The sequence below is a fragment of the Passer montanus genome, unplaced genomic scaffold (assembly GCF_014805655.1).
Source record: "Passer montanus isolate IOZ18808 unplaced genomic scaffold, ASM1480565v1 scaffold10, whole genome shotgun sequence".
NCBI classification, from domain to species: domain Eukaryota; kingdom Metazoa; phylum Chordata; class Aves; order Passeriformes; family Passeridae; genus Passer; species Passer montanus.
The window spans coordinates 27,663,945-27,686,258 of NW_024356505.1; the positions used below are offsets into that span (position 1 = coordinate 27,663,945).

General features: G+C 39.9%; 1 protein-coding gene across 2 annotated transcripts in view; it reads left to right on the forward strand.

Annotated features, from left to right (window-relative positions):
- The window catches only part of GPR158 (G protein-coupled receptor 158), a 190,023-nt gene that overhangs the window by 157,481 nt on the left and 10,228 nt on the right, over window positions 1-22,314 (forward strand). For both annotated transcript variants that reach the window (XM_039712117.1, XM_039712108.1), the window contains exons 7-8: window positions 8,509-8,747; window positions 19,854-19,992. In XM_039712117.1, the coding sequence (XP_039568051.1) occupies window positions 8,509-8,747; window positions 19,854-19,992 (378 nt within the window). The remainder of the gene's footprint in view (window positions 1-8,508; window positions 8,748-19,853; window positions 19,993-22,314) is intronic.

Consider the following 22,314-nt stretch of genomic DNA (forward strand, 5'->3'; position numbering starts at 1 on the left):
TCTTGACCTGTTGTAGGAAAAGATTACCAGGAGGCAGTTCTTGCATCTGTTTTCACAGTGTAAGCTCCCTGATAAATATTGACCTTGAGATCTTTTGTACTGCCTGTTCTGAAAGTCTTTGATTAGGGTAAAGAACTGGCTTTTGGTTTGCAAAAAAGAGAAAATCTACCTGATGAATTAATTAACTTAGCCAGACTTTATATAGGCTGAATCTTTAGGCCAAACGACTAGTGGCAGGAGTCTCGAGGACGTCTGAAGTAAAGTTTTGGTCACAAAATCACTACAAATTTGAATGAAGGAAACACTTCAACAAGATTGGTTTGTTTATGGACAAAATTGTCTGAGGAGCTGACCCAATTTTTCACTGAGTGAGGGATGTGGTTATTTAAACATATCTGTCAGGAGGAAAGTACTGAAATGGCTCTGTTAACCATTCAATAGCAGACTTGGAAAGAGATGGCTTTGTGCCTGTCCCAAGGACCTGGGATTTTCAGAAATTTAGGCATCAGCTTCTGTGGTCATGAGCTCTGTGTGATGCAACCTTAAGCCCAAGTGGTTGACAAAGAGGAGACATTAAAGTGTTAAGGGCCAGCTTGGATGGGGCTTTGAGCAACCTGGTCTAGTGGAAGGTGTCCCTGCCCATGTCACCAGGTTGAAAGATAATCTCTAAGGTCTCTTCCAAACCTAACCCTAACCATTGTGTGATATCACCAGGTTGAAAGATAATCTCAATCTCTAAGGTCTCTTCCAAACCTAACCATTGTGTGATATGTCACTGCTAGTTGTCTGGGCACACACTGATGGGCTTTTTATTTAATGGTTTACAGTGTGCTCTGTAGCAGCTCTGCCTCACCAGAGTTTGACAGCGGAGTGTCAGACGTTTCACTGGCACTCTGCTAGTTCTGCTAATCTCAGCAGGATTCGTGGGGGTATTAGTGCAGTAAGTGGTTTATTAGAAGAGATAATTAGCACAAAGCAGATGAGGATTTAATAAATAAGGAGACTTGGTCTGCATCACTGAAACCTAGTTACGTGACATGGAAAGTCCCCTTGTTGAGCCTTCTTACCTCTCAGATCGCCAGTGCTTAATACATCCATCAGCACACATTCAGGATGGGCAAATCCTGTTGAGGAGTGGCCATTTCTGATGAGACCTACCTGGATGATATTGTGATATAAACAAAAGCACTTCAAAAAGCAACACACACACACACAGAGGCAGAAGTTTCAGTATCTCCTGCAGTGGGAGCTGGGAGGCAGCTGGAACAGACGCAGGCAGCAGGGCAGTGAGCTGGGGAGCAAGGAGGCACTGGGGAAAAGCAAAGCTCAGCTGGTCTGCCAAAAGACTCCAGCTGCAGTTCTTGGAACTGGCTGCAGGCAGAGGAAGCTTTTTGTTCTATAATCCACCAGGAAATTGAGCTTTTCCCAGGTGGGAATTTAGATTTGCAGGTGAAAGGAGAAAATAAAACCTATGCATAGCATGAAAAATGTCAGAATCCTTGGCTACATTTAAAGAAATAACATTGTTTGCTCACTACAGATTTGCTTACTTACAGGTTGGCAGACAAAAGCTACTTCAAATGAATAAATTTTCATCAAAGCAAGTAATATTTTTAGACCTTTTCCATGTTATTAAATATGAAAGAAAATGTTAGTCCAGTGCTGCTCACATGGGAGTGAGTGAGTGGTTCTGATTGCAGTGGGAAATCTATTGTTGTGCTGTTGCCTCCCAATACCCAGAGCCTTTCCTTGAACTGCATGTGATTTTCCTCCCACCTTCCTCAGTCTGCTCAAACTCCAGGAAATTATGTCAGTGTTTATGCAGAAAGGGAGCTTTCATTCAAGCACTGTAGGATTACCTTTATATGTGTAGCATTAAAATGATCTAGGAAACTTCTGTGCAGAGTAGGTTAGCATTAAGTCATGACACGTCTCTTTGTTTATTAGAGGTAAATTTTACCAGGCACTGAGGTAAAATGCATCTTCACAGTTTGTTATTCTAGCCATACATTATAAATTTGTATTGCATTAATTTCCCACAGTAGCAAATCACTGTAAAACTCTAGGGAAGATGTCAAGGAAATTCTACTTTCAAAATCACATTTTTGAAAGTAAATACAATTTGTATTTGCAGCAGAAACATTGCAGAAAATGTTTTAGAAACAGAACTGCTTCTTCTTCTTCTTGTAACAATGGAGCAAGCCTGTGATGCCACTGGTGGCCTCAGTGTGCAGACCAGCCTTCACAGAATCACAGCATGGCTCAGGTTGGAAGGGACCACAGTGGTCGTCTGGTCCAGCCTCCCTGCTCAAGCAGGGCCATCCCAGAGCACATTGCACAGGATTGCATCCAGATGGTTCTTGGATAGCTCCAGTGAGGGAGGCTCCACAGCCTCTCTGGGCAACCTGTTCCAGAGTGTGACCACCTGCACAGTGAAGAATTTCTTCCTTGTATTCAGGTAGAACTTCCTGTGCATCAGTTTCTGCTTGTTGTCTCTTGTCCTGTTGCTTGGCACTACTCAGGAGAGCCTGGATCCATGCTCTGACACCCTCCCTTTAGGTACTGACAGACACTGATGAGACCCCTTCTCAGTCATCTCCTCTCAAGGCTGAACATCCCCAGCTCCCTCAGCCTTTCCTCATAAAACAGATGCTCCAGTCCCTCAGTCATCTTTGCCACCATCAGCTGGACTCACCCAGAGCTCTGTGTGTCTCTTGTACTGAGGAGCCCAGAACTGGACACAGCACTCCTGATGTGGCCTCACCAGGGCTGAGCAGACGGGTCACCCCCTCAACCTGCTGCCAAGCTCTTCCTACTGCACCCCAGGACATCATTGGCCTTCTTGGGCATAAAAGCCAAGCACACTTGTGCTCTGTTACCCATTACAAAATCCAATGCGTTTGAGTGGGTTAGTCAATTCCTCTAAGCTTTTGTTATCTTTCATGACAGTGTTCTTGACACGTATTTGCTATTACAAAAGTCTTTTCTGAAATAAAAAATGTGGGAGATTTCCTATTGTTTATACTGTAAGATGTTACATGCATAGTGTGAAGGAATTGAGATAAAATGATGGCTCTCAGTGATATGTGGCCAAGTTTGCTGGCTACACACAAGATGGGGGCTCTCAGAAGTATCCATACACCCACATAATTGCCCAAACTTCTTTTTCTAGTTGTTGTATATTTTCAGTGGACAGGACATGATGCATATGACGCGGGTCTTGCCCTGCTGTGGTCGTGCTGCTGGCATGGCACACCTCAGTCCAGGTTTGCTCAGGTTCAGTGTGGTCAGAATCAATAAAGCAAAAGATCATCCCATAAGAGTATTCTCTTCAGTGGTGCACTTCTAGTTTGTTCTGTGCTGAGGTCTTGAGAAATCACTTGGGAAGCAGACAATTACTAATTTGGACACTTTCAGCTGGGAAATTGTTTAGAAAGCTGTTCATTTCTCATATGGGTTTTATTCTTTCCAGTGGGAGCCAGTAACTCATGGTATGAGTCTATCTAAATATGATTTCTGAGGTCTTGGGCCTTAAGTGTTGATATTCTTTATTCAGTCACGTTTCCTGATGTGGAAATTATACCTGCACCCAGTATTTATGTGTGTGTGTGTGTCTGTGTGTCAAGTGTGAAGTGAAGGCACTCTTTTGTAATCGACATGGTGCCATACATGTCCCACTGGTACCTTTTCACTTTTAGGAGAATCACATCAGTTTACTAACTAAAAATAACTAGTGGCATATTCACTGTTAGTCCAGAAATGTAGGTAAGACATAATCCCTGCACTGTAGGAGGGCAATGTACTTCTGAAGGTCCTGACCCATTATCTTTCTGATGTAGCTTTTGTATCATAACAAAAATCACCAGTCTGGAACAGAGCAGTTTGACAGAATGACTCAGTTGAGTCACAAAATGACAGATGCTAGAAATAAAAAAGAAACAAACTGCCAGGTCATTGCTGTGAAAGCAGTATCCTTCACCTGTAGTTCCTGCTATTTATGCAGTCATGGTAGTTTGGGGACCATCTTTTGTTGATATGACATGAAAGTTTAATATGGTTTTATTTATTTTCTAAAGTTACATATTGCATCCTAGGATATAACTACAGCAGCAGCCATGTGCTTCACTTGGTGTTTCCAAGCTGGTGATCCCAGCCAGTCCTGTGAACCAGCATGCTCTGTCTCTCTGCTTCAGATCCACTTGCAGCATCGCTTCCCTTCCCAGCTGCTGGGCTTCCCTTGGCTCTCAGTGTTTGCAGCCAAGCCCTCCCCTTCTCCATTTATATGAAGCTAGGCACGCCAAACAAAATCCTCAGACCACGTAGCTTAATTCTCCCCAGTCTTGATGGTGCAGCCAGCAGAGCTGGGATTTATGTGCTGTGGTCTCCAGGCAGTTCATTCAGCCTGAACTGCACCTTCTGTTTACTCTGTAAAGGGAATGGCTATTGCATATCAGATTTAATCCTGGCTGTAGCTGTCTGTGAGTCAAAGCTTTGCTCGAAGGCAGCTGTCTTCCAGAAAAGCAGGTAAAACACATTGCACTGTTTTGTCTGATCTGCCTGTAAACAGAGCTGATGACATGTCACTGGAAATGATTGTTCAATTATCCAACAACAGTGCAGAAAAGTGGGTTGTATATGCTGAGTGGTTTTAGGTGGGAGTATAGCTAGAAGATGCTGAGGAACATGGTTAAGTTTTCTCTTCTGTTTTAGATCAGAGACCATATGTCTCAAACAGACCCCTGAGCTTCTACCAGGGCACTGACTGGCACTGCCAGTAATTTGGCTGTAGATAGGACAGGAGGAGTTTGCCTTACTTGATACTCATAATTAAACATGAATTTGCTCAGGAACTTGAATCTGCTACATCTACATTCATAAATTAAGTAGCATCTGAGAACATTCCTGGGCACTGGGACTCCATCCTCTGTCCTGCTGAATTGTAATGCTGAGAATAATAGTATGTTCTCTGCCAGTTGGCTTCAGTGCCAGGGATGACCCAGGGCATATTTGATTTCCTAGCAGCAATGCAGCCCACCAGCCCCACTTCTTGCCTCCCTGTAAGAATTCTCTTCTATTTGTTCAATAGCTAGTTTGACCCAGCGTAGAGATATTGAACTGAGTGGAAAAGGGGGCCTTGAACATTGTCTACCTGGAAATCAGGGCAGGGATTTGAATCAACAATTGCCCTGTTTTCTGACAGAGGGTACCAGTAATCAAGCACCAAGTGTTTGCTGAGGCAGTCTGGTCTCATACTACAGCGATTTGACTTTTCTACAGTGAACTTTGATTGTATGAGTCAGAGGTACAGGAAAGATAGTGACCCTCCAGTCTGGTGAGATGATGTGCCCTTGGGAGAGGAACTCCTGGGCAGTTGTCTTTGCTTTGATACATGTTCAATAATACATAGAAGATGAGAGCAGACAGAGCATGTAAGTCAGTGCTGAGGTGGTGAGCAATGAGGCTTTGGATTCACATTGTGGCAGGAGAATAAGGGAATTGCAACTTGGGAACTTGTGTTCTGCTTGACTGCTTTTATACCACAACCTTTGAAAAGGAGATTTGCAACATTACTGGCCTAATGCAACTTTCTTTACAGCTTTTCAGAAAAATAATGTTTGGGAAAGGAAGTGTAAAGTTGGCTTCCATGTAAGCCTACGAGTCCAAGGTAGAAATTATTGTGGTGGGGAATGCTTATTTTTATGAAAAAGAGGAAAAAAAGAAATGTGATTTGATCCAAATTGGAGGAGGTTTGACATGGTGGGGAATACTTATTTTTATGAAAAAGAGGAGAAAAAAAAAGAAATGTGATTTGATCCAAATTGGAGGAGGTTTGACTGCTGTATAGAAAAATATTTGTTTCACTGTGCTTAGGTAAATAATATAGCAGCAGCCCACACCTCTCCCTTAGAAAGCTGTCTCGCAGGCAGCAGTTAATGAACTAGTAATGAAAAAAGTCAAATGGGTTCTGCTTTATTATGCCCAAAATAGGCTCACATGTTGACTTTCAGCAGAATCATCAAGAATTTACTTTGGAGCCAAAATACAAAAAGTTTCTAATAGTTCTCAGCTGGTTTGTGTGATTTCTCTAATAATTCAACATTTATAAAAATGTATGATGCAATTTTTCTCAAATGACAAATTATAGCTGTGAAATATTCCAGTTCATTACAAAAATAATAAATTTTTGTTCCCTTCAGAGAAGCTAACTATTGACCAGCATTTACAACAGGTAGAAGGGAAGCCTTTGCTTCCTGATTTTAGAAAAAATCAGGAATTTAGTGTTTGGAAAATGAGGGTTCACCAGTGCTGCCCTGGACAAGTAGTACTGTGGCTGAGCAATGCAGAGGCAGGTAGCCTGCCTTGCCTCCATGGAGTTTTCTGTCTCTCCTGGATGAAGTCTTTGGGAGTCTGCTTCCAACATAAGGCACTCAGCATCTGTAAAGGGAGAGCAGAACATCTATCAAACATGGAAAGATCAAAAACTGTGACTCCCTGTGGAGTGACTGTTGGGAGGGAAACAGCTGAATAATGTTGAACATATTCAGATCTCTGACTTCACCTAATGCACGCTGTGAAGGCTGTGTTTGTAGTCAAATGCTGATTCATTGTTATGGATGTGGAAAACCTTTTGTGCTTCTGCCTTTAAGACACTGCTCTATTAGTTGTTTGAGAGGCAACACTGCTTCTGCCTTCTCTCAGACAATACAAGCATAAATGTTAATCAGAAGTGTGATTTTGTGTTGCTGAAAAGGCAGGCCTGGTTGTCAAATGTCTTGGGTGGTGGCTTGATGCTTGGTACACTGAAATAATTTCAGAGCTGACAAGGGCGCTGTGGCTGAGCAATGCAGAGGGAGGTAGCCTGCCTTGCTTCCATGGAGTTTTCTGTCTCTCCTGATGAAGTCTTTGGGAGTCTGCTTCCAACATAAGGCACTCAGCATCTGTAAAGGGAGAGCAGAACATCTATCAAACATGGAAAGATCAAAAACTGTGACTCCCTGTGGAGTGACTGTTGGGAGGGAAACAGCTGAATAATGTTGAACATATTCAGATCTCTGACTTCACCTAATGCACGCTGTGAAGGCTGTGTTTGTAGTCAAATGCTGATTCATTGTTATGGATGTGGAAAACCTTTTGTGCTTCTGCCTTTAAGACACTGCTCTATTAGTTGTTTGAGAGGCAACACTGCTTCTGCCTTCTCTCAGACAATACAAGCATAAATGTTAATCAGAAGTGTGATTTTGTGTTGCTGAAAAGGCAGGCCTGGTTGTCAAATGTCTTGGGTGGTGGCTTGATGCTTGGTACACTGAAATAATTTCAGAGCTGACAAGGGCATTTAAAAAATCAACTTTAAGAAAAAATCATCACGATACTGAAAACTCAATGATTATTTGTCTCTTCATGGATATCAAGACTGGTCATGCTCATTCTCAGGAGTCAGGAGCCACTGGAACAGTTGAACTTTTCACTTTGAAAGACTCCTCACCCCAGTGTCTAAAACAGCCTTTAAACTTCAGCCCATCTGCTTCTAATGGTCTGGGTACATAAAAACTTCCATGATAGCCTTTCCTCAGAGCTCATCCTTGTCAGCTTAGCAGGGCCAAGGCAGGAGCACTGCAGTGCTCCCAGAAGAGGCTTCTGGCAGATCCCATGGTGCAGGCAGCACAGAGATATTTTGTGCTACATGAAGAATCAAACTGCTCCTTCTTCCCAAGGGGATTTCCTCAAATGTGGTGTTCTCATGCTGCTAGGAGGAACTTTTTCTGCATTACCAGGTGGTGATGGATAGAAAATGCAGGTGCTATTTCCTTGAACAGCTCTTGTGGGAGTAAATTTATCCTGATAATAAATGCAATTATTTTTAAAGTGTTATGTGTTCAATAGCTCTTGTGTGGTATAAGTGCTTGATGTGTGGTGTGGCTTTTCTTATGTTGGTTCTGTCCTAGCTCAAAAAACATGTTGTTGCCTCTAAATAAATCAAACCCCATTTAATTAGCAAAGTGCCTTCCATAGTTATTTCTGTGATGTAGATTATTGTCTCAGCAGCATCAAACTCAGTGGGAAAAAAAATAAATCTAAGAAGTGTTAATTTGTTCTCCGGAAATAGCAGGATTGGGGATGAGCAGACAGCATCAAAACAGAATAAAGTTTCACATACATAGTTGCTGGTTTATGGAAATGACCTTTCATCTTTCAAAGACAGAACTCTTCCACTGGGAGATGGAATGTACAAAACAGCTTGACAAGACAGCCTGTAAATGTGTGTCTCTAACATAAGCATAGCTAATATTTTCTATTATTGCTATGTAACACTCTCTGGGCAGCAATCAGTTCCATTTAAATACGATTAATATGAAAGTAATAACGTTCCAAACTTCATTCTTGTACATACTGTCAGAGGAAAGACTGTTGATTTGTTTTTTAAATAATCTGGTACGGAAATAAAATGGAAGTCTAATTCCTGTGACACTATAATGCTCTTCTCAATTCTGCACTGTCTGAATTTTTCAGGGTTTTGAAGGTATTCCTGTCGCGAACGGCTCAGCGTATTCCATATATGACAGGTGGGAGAGTGATGAGGATGCTGTCTGTTATTCTTCTGGTGGTCTTTTGGTTTCTCATTGGCTGGACTTCTGCAATAACCCAAAATTTGGAGAGAAACATTCCACTCATTGGTCAAGGGCAAACATCTGACCACCTGATCTTCAATATGTGCCTCATAGACCGCTGGGATTACATGATGGCTGTTGGTATGTTAATTTTCTAGCTTATCTTTAATTTCTATAATAAAGTTTGGTTGCCTTTTAATTCTTCTTCTTTAGAATATCTTAAAGTTTTGTCAGACTGCCTAATATGTAAGAACTACAGCAGTAAAATATCAGCATATAGGGTTTTTAAATAGGCTGAGAATTAAAACAAAATATGCTGACACTTCTATGACTTTCAAAGGTTTGTAACTTGGATTGTAGCAACAAAGTGATGTGTGCTTAAGTCATTTCATCTTTGAAGGCAGAAGCAAGAAGTAGCTCTTCTACTATTGGAGCTCTTCAATGGCTCTTCTACTATTGAAGTGGGAAATGGTGACTAGTTTAATGAAGGCTTTTTGATTTTGCACCACAGTACTGGGCAGAGTTCTTGTGTGAGGAGGGAAAAAACTTCCACCACCATTCATTCATAACCTTGCAGAAATTGGTATCAAAGTACAGGGAACAGGAAATGAACCTCAAACGTGCCAATTTGATGTATTTGTTAGATGTGCTTTCAGTGCATGGAATAGGCACAGGAGCTAAGAATGACGCCCTGCAGAAGTCATATAAAGCAGAGAAAAGATTAGTTTTTGTTTCCTTAACTCTGTAAGAAGCAGTGGGTTTCCTGTGCCAGGGTTCAGCTAAACAGTGTGATGTGCCTTCTCCCACGCAGTGCTTCCACCTAGAACCAGTGTTGCCTGTACAGCCCAGGCTAGCCACCCACTGTCTCAAATACCTCAGTGTTTTGAAATCTGAAATAAATTCCTACTTTTCTGCCATTTCTCTGTTTCTCCCATGGACATCCTGCTGACAGACCCCTGCTACTGAGGATTAGGGAGAGGTAATGGTGGCTTTTCCACATGAGAGTGCAGATGAAATGGACAGAAGTGTTTTCTCTCAGACTGGCATGCAGAAGGTCAGTGTATGACAAAACACTGCTGCCAGCTTCACAGAGGAGCTTCCACGGCTCCAAGGTGCCCCTGTGCTCTGCTTCCCTCTCCTTTCTGTAAGATCTCAGAGGCAGTCAGGCACAGGGGTACCCCACCTGGCAATATGCTCACTGTAGACCATGCAGAGAAGAGTAGAAAGGAGCGTGTTTTGAAATGCATCTCAATTTGGATCCTTTTGGAGGGTGTGCTTTGCAGTAATGGAATAGTAGTATTGGCAGAGATGTTGTAAAATTAACAAAAATGCTGTCATCATGATGTCATCTGCACTAACCCATTTTGGATCAAAATTTTGGTGTACTTGACAGTGTAATTTTATTAATATTGTGTTAGTGGGGTTTTTTGAATAATGGCAACAAATATTTTTAGTCTCTGGGTTTTATAATTCTGGTGATGTAGTGATTAACAATTCAGATCTTAATACCTAATTCTGATCAATTATATATTTTGGCAAAAAATTACCTAAGTTGCTGTCTGCCAAGCTTTGAAAAAAGTAAGGATTGTTTTTTAAGGTATATTTACATTTAGAAGAGTTTTTAATGTTTTTCAAAATACACTCAGGGATAGTAGAAGCAAAGTGAGCTCTTGAGCCTGGAAAATAGGGCAGAATTTCTTTTGTTCAGTCATTTTGTCTTCTTACCCACACTACCTCATAAAGAGAATTATGCAACTCTTCAGTAAACTATGCAATCATATTAGTGGTACCAAGAGATGTGCACCTACAAGACTGGTAACATGTGTGGTCTATATATATATAAAAATTTATTTATTTATATGTGTGTATGTGTGTGTGCATGTGACTCCAAGATTTTTATTGTTAATAGCAGCTTCAAAAGCTTACAGTCAATAGGAACTAGTCCCAAATTTAGTTACTTCATCTCAGAAATGTGTCAGAAGTAATATCCTTAACACAGAATTCCTTTTATTCCTATGTTAGGAATAAAACACAGCCTTGCAAAAATATAATATATAATAAATTAATTGATAGATTCTGCTATTTGATTTCAAATGCTAAAATAAAAATAGTGGATGGCAATTGATTAAAGCCTTGTTATTTTATTTAATTTTTTCAGGCACATTATTTTATATAAATCTAGTGAGTGTTTTGCAATATATTCTGTCACTTGTAGCCCTTGCTGGAATACTTCCCTATTTCACTTGGCTGTCAACACTTCACTGAAATGCAGACAGGAGATTTTCAAGGTCACAGATTAGTGAAGTGAGAATTAACAAGGCTCTGCTAGAAAGTCATAATGAGATGAATCCTTTATGCTACCAGAGATTATTGGAATTGGGATTTATGAAGCATTTTCCATACTAATCGTGCTACTTAGACTCTGTCTCCGGAGACTTTTATTACAGTGAATGTTTTATATTTACATTTCCATTAAGTCTAAGAGGATGGTCTCTGTGAGAGATGTAGGGACTTATACACAATGGTTATCACTGTTTCTAGCATTGCCTCTGTACTCTGTGATATGCTGATGAGAAAAATTAGCATTCAGTAAATCTTACTTTATCTACATAATGTAATGTAAGTTACTGTGTATTTTCCTTTGGGTTTGTATGTTAGTGTGTATTTTCCTTAGGGTTGGATACTTGTGGGTAGCTTATTTGTTACTTGCCTTATTCTTTTATTTCCTGAGTGTTAGTTTCTGCATCCCTTTCAAGGTCAGGGCATCTGTCTCATTGAAAAGCCATGGCATGGTTGACAGTCTGAGATTGCAGAGAAAGACCTGAGGCCTTGAAAATACTTACCCACAAAGCCTTTTCTCAATGGCCTGAATATATTCTATACCTCTACCTGTCACAATCAGATTTTGACTTAGAAAACAAGTCCAAGTGATAAACTTCTGCTACCTAAGGGCTTGCAGTGTCACAAATCAAACTACTGTTCTTTATCCTGAGGGGAAAAAATCTTATAAGTGTAACAGATATTGTACCAGGATTTAAAAGAGCTTCCCAGAAACTGGAAAAAGAGACAATATAATAAGTTTAATGAACAAAGCCCCAGGGAGGAGACAAAGGCAGGCAGAGAGATAAACATGCATGCACAAGCACAAACAAAAAGCAGAGGAGAAATCTTGACAGGTGGATGTTCCTGACTTCAGCAGGGCCAGTTTCACCCCAAATGGATAGGCAAGTTTTTAAAAATCCCCCATGCATTCTGTGTGTGTTTTTCAGTTTTTATTTAGACCAGAAGTGAATGACAGGTATTAACTAAGGACAGGGAGATGTTTTTCCCCTGCACCTGTTTGATTTCTGGCTGGCAGGAGCAGTGCTGCTCCACTGTGCTGAGCTGCTGCCGTGGGCCTCACATCCACAGGTCATGCTTTGGGTCTTGGGCATCAGGAGGGTTTCAAATATGAAACTTCTTCATAATTACTGCATTCTCTCAGCCACAAAAAGGAACAAAATTAGTATTTTTTGACTATTCCCAGAAGAACTCCCTATCACCGTTCATTTGTTGATGCTCAACATACACAATCTTTGCATCTAACGAGGGCATGAGGTGCCAGGACATGCTCTGGGCATCAAGACTACCTATACAGTTTTGAGCTAGGGCATTGTAATACATCCTTATGAGGGCCCTTTATTAAATTTTCTACAGGCTCTCTGCTGCATTCAGTGAATGAGTGATCATTATTTCTCTTTGTTATCTCCATTTGATGTGGCCCTATGCCATATTTGGTGTGTGTTGTTCAGGGCACGCAGTGAATGAAGAACTGTTCATTTCCAAATGGGCATTTTTAAACATGTTCCCCTTAGCATCAGTGTACAAAGATTAAAGCCAAAATTATCCATTTTCAGTGTCTGTCTTGAGACGTGGAGGGACTGTTTTTTCAGAGTACTGTTTATAGCCTCCTCTGTGGAAAGCACAACCAGGAGATACTTAGAATTCAGCACTGGTGTGGATCTGGCTTCATTTCTCACGTTAGGTACTCAAAAAATATATCATGTAAAAATAGTGATCACTTGTGAAAAGCTTATTCTAAGTGATAAGGCCAGGGTTGTATAAATGTTTGCAGCAGAAATAGAAGAAGAACAGTGTTTTACAAAGTACCTTCAGCTCTGTCTCTTTTCTGCTTGTGAATCACTCCTCCTGCCACCCTGTACACCTCTTCAGCAATCCTTCCACAGTCCCCATCTCCAGCACTGTGTGCAGTTTGATGGCACTCATCTCTAGGATAAGGTAAATCTGGAAGAGGATGAGGGACAGCACCAAAGATGGGGAGTGCTGCTGGAACCCCCAGGTTTAGCAGTTTGGGTTGCATTAACCCCTGCAGTAACGTTACTTTCTCTTGTTACCTGCTATATGATAAGTGAAATCCCATACCCTTTACATAGGCATAATTTCTACAAAGTATTTCTGCTCAGGAAACCATGTTTGTGTTGCCTGGGCCATGTGTTTATGTATTGGTGAATGCCATATTTAGTTGCTTCTGCAAGTCCCTGTGGTTTGGGAGAGGCTGGAAGGTGTTCTGACTTCCTCTTGTCGTTGCACCACTCTTTTTGGGGTCCACTACTGGTACTGCTCCAAATCTTTCTGACACTTTAAGTACTTTGGATGCCATTGGCATTTGCTTGCGTCCTCTTTAAGATGTGAGAGAAGAGGCCCCACACTCAGCCAGCTTTCAGCTGATGTTGTTCTCCCTCTTTCATCCACACACAAGCAAAGAGGTTGATAGGGTAGGGCATATGGAGACAGGAAGAGTGTTTAGTAACAACAGTGAGCTGTGGAAGTCATGAGGCAGGACAGCCTTAATTCCAGAGGAATTAAGAAAATAATTTATTAGAAGGGCTAAAATAAGTGCAAAAATTAGAGGAATTCCTAGAGACCTGAGACTGGCATGTGTTTAGTGCAGTGAGACTCCTTGGTCTGTTGCTCACACCCAGGTCAGTGGATAGGTCTCCACTGCCAGCAAAAGCCATCTCTAGGGCACCCTGAACCCACAGGACCCACAGACCATGGTCTGCATGGCCCTTGCTTCACTTTGAGTAGACCTGCAAGGCAGTCTTGTGACGGTGTGGGGGACAGAGTATGCTGTGCCTCCCACCAGCCCAAGGACCCCACTCTTCTCTCTCAGCCTTCACAGCCACAGGCCATGGAAGTTCTAGGAGGGAAAAAAGTCTGAATCTGGCACCATCAATTCTTTTACCACAAATAGCTCTCGTTATTGCTGTGCATAGCTAATTAAAATGATGCTGAGATATGGTTGGAGAGACAGATAAACCTCTGGTAATTTATAATTTGCTAGGAATAACTCAACGCTAAAGACTTGTAATCACAGTTCATTGAAATATATGAAAATCCTTTCAGTTGAAGAAAAATGCTTCTCCTATGACATGGTGCAACTCTCCAGGTGGGAGATTGGACACAGCGATGCAGAAAGAGATTGCGTTGGCTGGCAACACAAGAGCAATTGAGGACACAATTTTTTCCAGTTTTAAAATGGTGCATGCTCAGCTCCAGCTGGCACCCTGAGTGAATGAACGGATGGAAGAGCTGTGCTTCCAGATCCATAGCTCACTTCATCTCAGTAAGCGGGATTTAAAATGTAGTGAAGTGTGGTAGAGAAATAGATGAGTTGTCATAGCTGTGCTATGGATGTAAGCAGAGTGGTAATCAGTAATTAGAGTTTTAAAAATGGTATAATGGTTGGAACAGTACTATTTTATCAAGAGTGTAGAGTTCAGAATTCCAACTGAACTTAGGCAAGTCACAGCTTTAATGTCACAGTCCCTGGGGAGCAGTGGCCTGGTTTTGGCCTGTGGTGGTGCTTTTTAAACAAGTAAGTGTAGTCAGACATAAAGCTTCATACAGAGCCATGAAAATGGGCTTTAATCTTTCAGGACTGTCTTCTTTTTTGCGAGTAGCTCCTGGACAGCAGAGTGCAAGTGAGCACAGGAATGGGTGTCCTGGCTCCAGAGAGCTCACAGCCATCTTCACCGAAGGGCTGGCATGAAGAAGAGAATGAAAAGAAAGGCATTTCTGTCAGGGTAGGAGGGCTGAGAAGCAACCAGGATAATTTGAAATAATTCACATTTCTCTCCTGACCATGGCAGGAAGGAAACCCACATTTTAGGACTTAAGCTCTTCACAAATATGGGTAAATTTATTTCCACTGTTGTCCTGAATGGCAGGGTGGCATTATCCCCATTTTACACAGGCAGAGCTGAGGCACAGTGAGATTAGGGTTATATGGTCCATTTAATATGGTTGTCCACGTTGCAATGCCTTTGGCTTAGTTACAGAGCTTACTCAAATATATTTGCAACATTTTTATGGTCTCACTGGCTACAAATACAGCCCTGTGTGCTTATTTTTACTGCACATCACAGCAAAAATGTGTATTTGGCACCCAAATAGCAAGAAAAATGCTCCCACTTCTGCAAAAATTATGACCTATGCAAAATTTGGATTGAATGGGGACCTCAAATGCATTTTTTTCATATTCATAGAATATGAGAATATGAGCCTGAGGCACAAGCAGAGTTAGAAGTCAGTTGTGCATGTGTGCTAGACCACTTTCCCCCCTTGCAGTCTTTCCTGTCGTTCACTAGACATCCAAATGTCATTTGCAACAAAATGCAGAGCCTTCTTCATTAGGCAGCCTTGATTAGGTGGAGTACAGACATCTGCATAGCAGGAGTGAAAGCAGCAGTGATTAACGTGGGGATTTGCTTCTGCTCAGAGCAACACAGACCACTGCACGTTTAGCAAAGCCTAGAAAATATGTTAACCCAGATCTTTTGAGGAAGTTTGACTTAGTCAGTAGTAACAACCCTAAGTCCATCCCATTCTGTAAAGCATATACATACCATGAACTATGGATATATGTCATTGTCCTTCATTATCAGAGGATGCAGAATATGAGCAGTGGCCTAAAGAGATCTCAAGTGAGTGGACATGGCACACTCTTCATTGTAACAGGCCAGTGGCACCAGGCGAGTCTGGCCCAGTGTGTTGGATGATCAAGCTAAGTGCTCCAAATTGCTTCATTTTCCAAAAACATAATCACCATCATGAAGACAAGGAAGAGTCCTGATTTTTAAGCACCAACGAATATACTAAGCAGGTTGATCAGATAATGCAAAGACCAGATAAAAGGTTCTGTGGATAAGAAGTAGGTAGTGACTAAGAGAGATATTTAAAGACTAATTCATTTGTGCACATGACATATTGAGGTCACTTTACATTTTCATCTCTTACCTTCCATTCATCTCTGCATCCATTTATGCCTTTAAAGCAACTGTGCCTTTTCTTAACCTCTTATGTATCAGAGATTTCCTCCCAAATCTGAATGCCTGTTTTGGACAATTATTGAAAATCTGCTGCAAGGTGTTTTTCAGAGTTATTTATGTTTTATTTTTTTTGACTCTGCATTTTCTGTCCAGAGAACAGCTGACAGCCCTCTCTCCGAGGAATTTCCATAATTTTTTCAGAAGGGGAAAGGAGGGTTTTTTGGGTTTTGTGCTTAATATATGAAATGGGATAATTTATAAGCCTTGTGCTAAATCATAGGAACAAAACCATGTGTTTTGAGCTTTGAGTTTTCTCTTGACAGGTACGCAGTATGCTAAGATAATCCTTTAGTGATCAGAAAGTCGCTTTTCTACACCAGACTTTTAGTGAAAAATTATTCAGCAAGCCAAATAGGAATTTCATATCACATTTCATAGATTTTGACCATTAAAGATATTTGTTGCAAAGCAGTCACTAGTGTCCCATAAACAATCTAAGAGAGAGATGAACTGTACATTAGAACCTTGCTGCATGGTGCCCAGATATACTCATCCATCCATCCATCCATCTATCTATCTATCTATCTATCTATCTATCTATCTATCTATCTATCTATCTATCATTAGTTATATCTTTGTTATTCATTTCAGTAATAAATACATTCATATATTACATTATATTGAGAATGTAAAAAGGCCATGTAGGAAAAAAATACAGCAAAAATTTTTAACACCTTCAGATTTTTGTTGCAAATTGCACTAACCATCTGTAGCTAATAGGAACTTCACTTCTCCTCCAAACACAGCTTTTACATCATACATTTAATCTGTTTAATTAGTGGTTTAGATAATAAATCAGTTTTCTATCAGTCTGTTTTGTCATTGCTGATGAAATTATTGTAATGTTGGGCTCAGCAAGTAAAGGAACTCTGTTATTTTACCTTATGTTTTAAGAGCTCTTCCGTATTTGTGTTCCATACCAGATGTCGCAGTAATTATTATCTGCAGACAGGAGTGCCAACTCTGCTCTAAATGTAAAGCTTTTCTAAAAGCATTATGCACTGAATGGTACAAACTACTGTTATGCGCCAGTATATTAATACTTTGAAATTGCTTTTTGTCTTAAGAATTCCTTGCAACTATGATTGTGAAACTGAAAACTGAAATTTTCAGAATTAATCAGATCTGGAGATCAGATGTTATCTGCCTTCCTACTTAGCCTAGATAAATAAGGTTGTAAGAGTTTTGTTGGGTTTTTTTAATGGAAGTATGTTTTTTTTTTCGTTTTCATTTGCTCTGTATGCAAAGAAAAAAAAAAAACAACCCAAAAACCACTATTTCAAAATTACAGCAATTTTATTTTTTCTTCTAAAAGTAGGCAAAATTTGGCCTTCAGTCTTTAGTTCAAGTAAGAATACCTTCAGCAAATGAAATTTTACATGGTTTTTTTTATTTCTTTGAAAGCCAAACCTTTTAAAACTCGCAACCTCTGTTAGCACTTGTAACTGATCTTTTTCATCTTTTTAGTCAGAAAGAAACTTGGGGTTCTTCTCACTTCAGCTGAGAAAGAGCCCTGGGTGGTTTTGTGGTGTGTGCCTGTTATTTCACAATTAGCTCATCATTCAGTTCTGCTGATCATGTTGGGGAGCAGGGGAAATTTGAATCAAAGGCAAAAAGTGAGGAAATAGGTGTTGTCTGGCATGTTAGAGGAGCCCTGCTGAACAGTGTTAGTATGAAGGGTTTCCATAGAAGACAGGACAGTAAGATATAGTGACATGGCTTTAGCAGCCTAATTCTAACAATTTTCTGCTTTTCAATTTCTTCTAAATCATCATGGAGCAATTAAAGCAATAAATTACAGACATTTGAAGAGCAATACATTCCAGTGCCAGGATTCTGCATATGTGAGATGACTACCTAAAGAAAAAAACCCAGACTGTTAAGATTTGGAAAAAACCTTTATTCTTATTTCATTGGAAGCCGGTTTTGTATTCCACTTGGTCAGGAAAGACTTCAGGATCAATATGGCTTTGTAAGTAATTCTGTGCAGGAGTTTTGAAGAAAGCAGAATAACAGACTTCATTTATAGCGCAGCTAATTTTCTAGAAATTAAACAGAAGTAGAAGCCAGCTTGGCCAAGTGTATGAGTAATTTGGGAAAAACATACCTGCATGTATACAGTCTCAGAAGATTCATACCAAGATTTTTTTTCATTTTGACACTCAGTAAGGCCTCAAATCATACTATTACTTAGCTAAAAGATCAAAAAGTTTATTATTGTTAGGATTTGGTGAGGAAGATCACAAAACCAGCAGTATGGATGGATTATGCCCCTTCAGATGTTTGGGTTTATGTAACTGGTAAGACTTGTGGGTCTGTGGAGCATGTGTTCTAGTAAAATTAGGATCTTGGAGATAGGACATATATTTTTCATTAAGAAATGTGCAAAGTGTTATTCAGAGTTCAAACTGAGCTCTTCTCATAGCATGGAGAGATATGACTGAATTAATTTTATCCAGACTTTTCTCTTATTGGTTTTACCTGAAATTAATACCAATATTTGAAGTTTCAAAATGGTCTAACAATATATTATAGGTAAGTTACAGCAGTCATGAACTACTAAAAGTAGAGGAACTGGAGGGCATGTTCTAATGAGTTATCCAGTGCTGACATTATATTTTAGTCTGCTGTTAATGGTGGGGTTCACAAGCATTGGTGTCATTACTGAAACCAGACCAGTAATTATTTGCTGACCACTTCCACAGGATGATGTCACTGATCACCAGGTTTAGTTACAGTATAGAAAAATTATTGGCAAAAAAAAGCCTGAAAAATAATTGATTTTCTATTATACTGCATTTAAGTGTAGTTTCTATTGCAAAAATTCAACAAGACAAAAGCAGTGTGTGAGTAACAATGGGATCACTGTTTCTGAAGCTGGTCTGGAGCAGTGCTGGCATTGCAGGGGTCTAACATGGAACTGCACATTACTGGGTGACACTCAAAACTCTTCCAGGCATTGTCAACCCAGACTGCAAGGCAAGAGGGACTGGCACCTGCTCATTACTGGGTGACACTCAAAACTCTGGGCATTGTCAACCCAGACTGCAAGGCAAGAGGGACTGGCACCTGCTCTATTCATAGCTGCATGACAGAGCTGTAGGGTTTTTTTTTTCTGGGAGTTTTTTGAGGTGGTTAGGAAATCATTTGTATCAAGGTCAAAATGATGTCACAGGATGTCCACTGGAAGCTGAAGTCAGTGTACTGCTGGGTGCAGATGAGCTATCTCTATCTGAATTGTTTAAGCTGATCCAGACACCATTACTTTTTCTCCTTTCTTCCTTTACTATTTTTCTCCTAAAAGAAACTTATTATTGCTTTAGAGTGCATTAGACCCTCAGAAGTGACTTGTCATATTATGGATACCAGCAGAATTAACTGTCTTGAACAGAGGAAATTTATAAACACAAAATAGTTTGTTTTATCTAAGTTATAAACCTTTGAAATGGAAGTGCTGTCTTGAAAAGCATATAGTGTGGTAGTAGCACTATATCTGCCTCTGTAACAAGAACTAGAGCTACAATTAAAAATCCACGTTGTTTGAAGTGATGTCAGACTTCTGTAGTACTGCTTATAAAAGCAAGCAAGACATTTTTAGACATTGTCTCAAAGTTTGTCAGTTGGTAAACTGAAATACTATAAATGCAAGGGTTCCTGATGTGGAAAAAGATGTGTAAAATTAAAACCAAATATATCATGTACAGTGACAATATCCAAAAGAGTTTGACTGCCTATGTGTGTACTTGTGTACTGTCTTTGCATAGATACTCACACATACAGAAGATACTGTAGTGCTTCAAATTTCCTTCCATCTATAAAACTAATTGCAAACTATTTCTTTTTGTTCTTCTCACAGCTGAATTTTTATTCCTCTTGTGGGGTGTTTATCTCTGCTATGCAGTGCGGACAGTCCCATCAGCATTTCATGAGCCACGTTATATGGCTGTTGCAGTTCACAATGAGCTCATTATCTCTGCTATATTCCATACAATTAGGCAAGTGATCTGTAGATCTAGTAATTAACCATTTATCTTTCAGGTTTCCTATGGTGCAACTTAGAATGGGTGAATGGGGTAGGATAATGGAAAGTCTTATAAATATTTGTTTCTGCAAATTAAGTGCTTGCTAAACTTAAAACTGTTCCCATGGGATCCAAGAATATACAATTTTATAATTAGGGTTTTTTCAGTATAGTTAGGTATATTAGATCAAAATTCAGTATATGTGATAAATTAGGTATAGCAAAAAACTGTCTTCAGTCATCTACATACCACTCACTGTTTTGTATCCCTAGAAAACCAGCAGGTAAGAATGTTGGTTTGTATGAACTTTTGCTGATGTGTAACAGATTGGTGAGCTGCAGCTATGTGTTAAGATTATTGTACTGGTTTGGGCATGAAGCACAGTGTTTTATATGCTGACATAAAAAATTGTTACACATATAATGCTGTATTAGTGATAAAAAGCCCATGTTTCTAAGGAAGTCTATAATGGGCTTTGCATTTCATACTTGTAAATTATTTGGGTAGTAACAAATAAATAAGGGTCTTTGCTAGAGCTACATGAAAATTTACTAAATTTCCTACAGAGTACCCTGTAAAAATGAATTGGTCCTAGAAAATGCAAAAGAGGAAGATAACATGAGTTTCATCTCATCCTGTAAAAACACTTAAGACTTTCTTCTGACATTCTCACACCTTCTTTTGCCTCTTAACAGACTTTATCTTCTAAGATCTTTTTTTATTTTTACATTACTTCATTGACAGTCTTCAAATACTCTTCTCTGTTCCTTTGTCTGTCTTGGCACTAACATTTCTCCTTGTCTTCTTGATTTTTGCTTTCATGGTTTTTTCTGAGTAAACACCAGCAAAGCAAATCCTTCATCTCTGTTCCTTCCTGGTGCTCCTTTCCCTTATCATTGTTATACAGTTCACTGCATTTTTCAGGCATGCCATTTTTTTCCCTTCCCCTTCTCCTAACCCTGTATTTCAACACCCACATGCACTGAAAATCTATATTCCCTAACATAAGCATCTGCAAAGTTATTTTTTAAAATCTTTATTTGATGGCAGCATTTTCCTTTTCATTCCTGATAGATGTAACATTTATTTTATTATTTTTTGAGTTTATTATTACCGATGTGACAGCTTCTCAGTCAATTTTCCCCCCATTAATTTATATTCCTAAACTGTATGTTGAGCCATGTTAGAAGACACAGTTCAGAGGTATTTTTGTAGGCTGCAAGTTTCTTTTAACAATAGAACAGGAGGCAAGTAACCTTGGATGAAAGAAAGGGGAAAAGGGGAAAATGTGGCATTTTAATACATTCTTTATGAAGGAGACAAAAAGGATTAAGTCTTTCAGTTTGTCTTATTGACAATCCTGTGCCTGCAGCCTAAGGTCTGCTGATCCTATTCTTCCTTCTTTTATTTTTTTTATGTACATTTTGTATTGATTCTTTCCCATCTGTCTGATATATGCTGGTTTGTTGAAGAAATATTGTGTAGTGTTTATAGATACGATTGAAAAAAAATGTACACGACCCCTCCTCAGATTATGTCCATTCATTTCTGCATGCCCAACTCTTAATCCCTTTTTTTTTTTTTTTGCTTCTGTCTTCCTGCCAAGTTTTGGATGCAACTGAAAGGGCGGAAATGTAAAACTTAGATTTATATGACATACCTGAATTGTCATGATGTTGAAAGTACTGGAGCCTTGAAGGACACCTACAAGGCAGCCATCCAGTCTGAAAACTCCCAAAGCTCATGGAAGATTGATGTGAGCATTAAATAAAACCTTGAACTGTTTGCATTTTGTTTTCCTTTGAAAGTATTCCCATTTCAGAAACAGGGGATTTTGGATTATCTTCAGATCATCATAATATTAAATTTCTGCATTGCTCTTTCTCTAATATTACTGAGAAACCCAAAATTTATCTGGAAAAAATCTCATTCAAATTGAAATCCTATCTTTGCTAGGGCTGAATGGCTACTGCAAATGTGATTTTGCATTCAGAGGCATGGTATGGCATGGATGCCTTAATCAGTCAAGGTCTCTGCCATAAAGCAAGCAAAAAAGCCTTCACAGAATCTGTGGATCTGTTAAAGGATAAGCAGATGCAGTGGCCATCAGGATGTGGGTGCTTTCTCCCATCTGTCTGCTGCTGGCTCCATTGCAGGTTGATCAAGTCCATGGTGGGGCAGTCACACAACACCTGGCTGGCCACAGGGGCCACTGCAGGTCCCACACACAGCCTCCTCCTGTTCCTCCTCTGCAGCTGGACCTGGGCTGGCACTTTGGGTCTTCCCAGGGGCCAC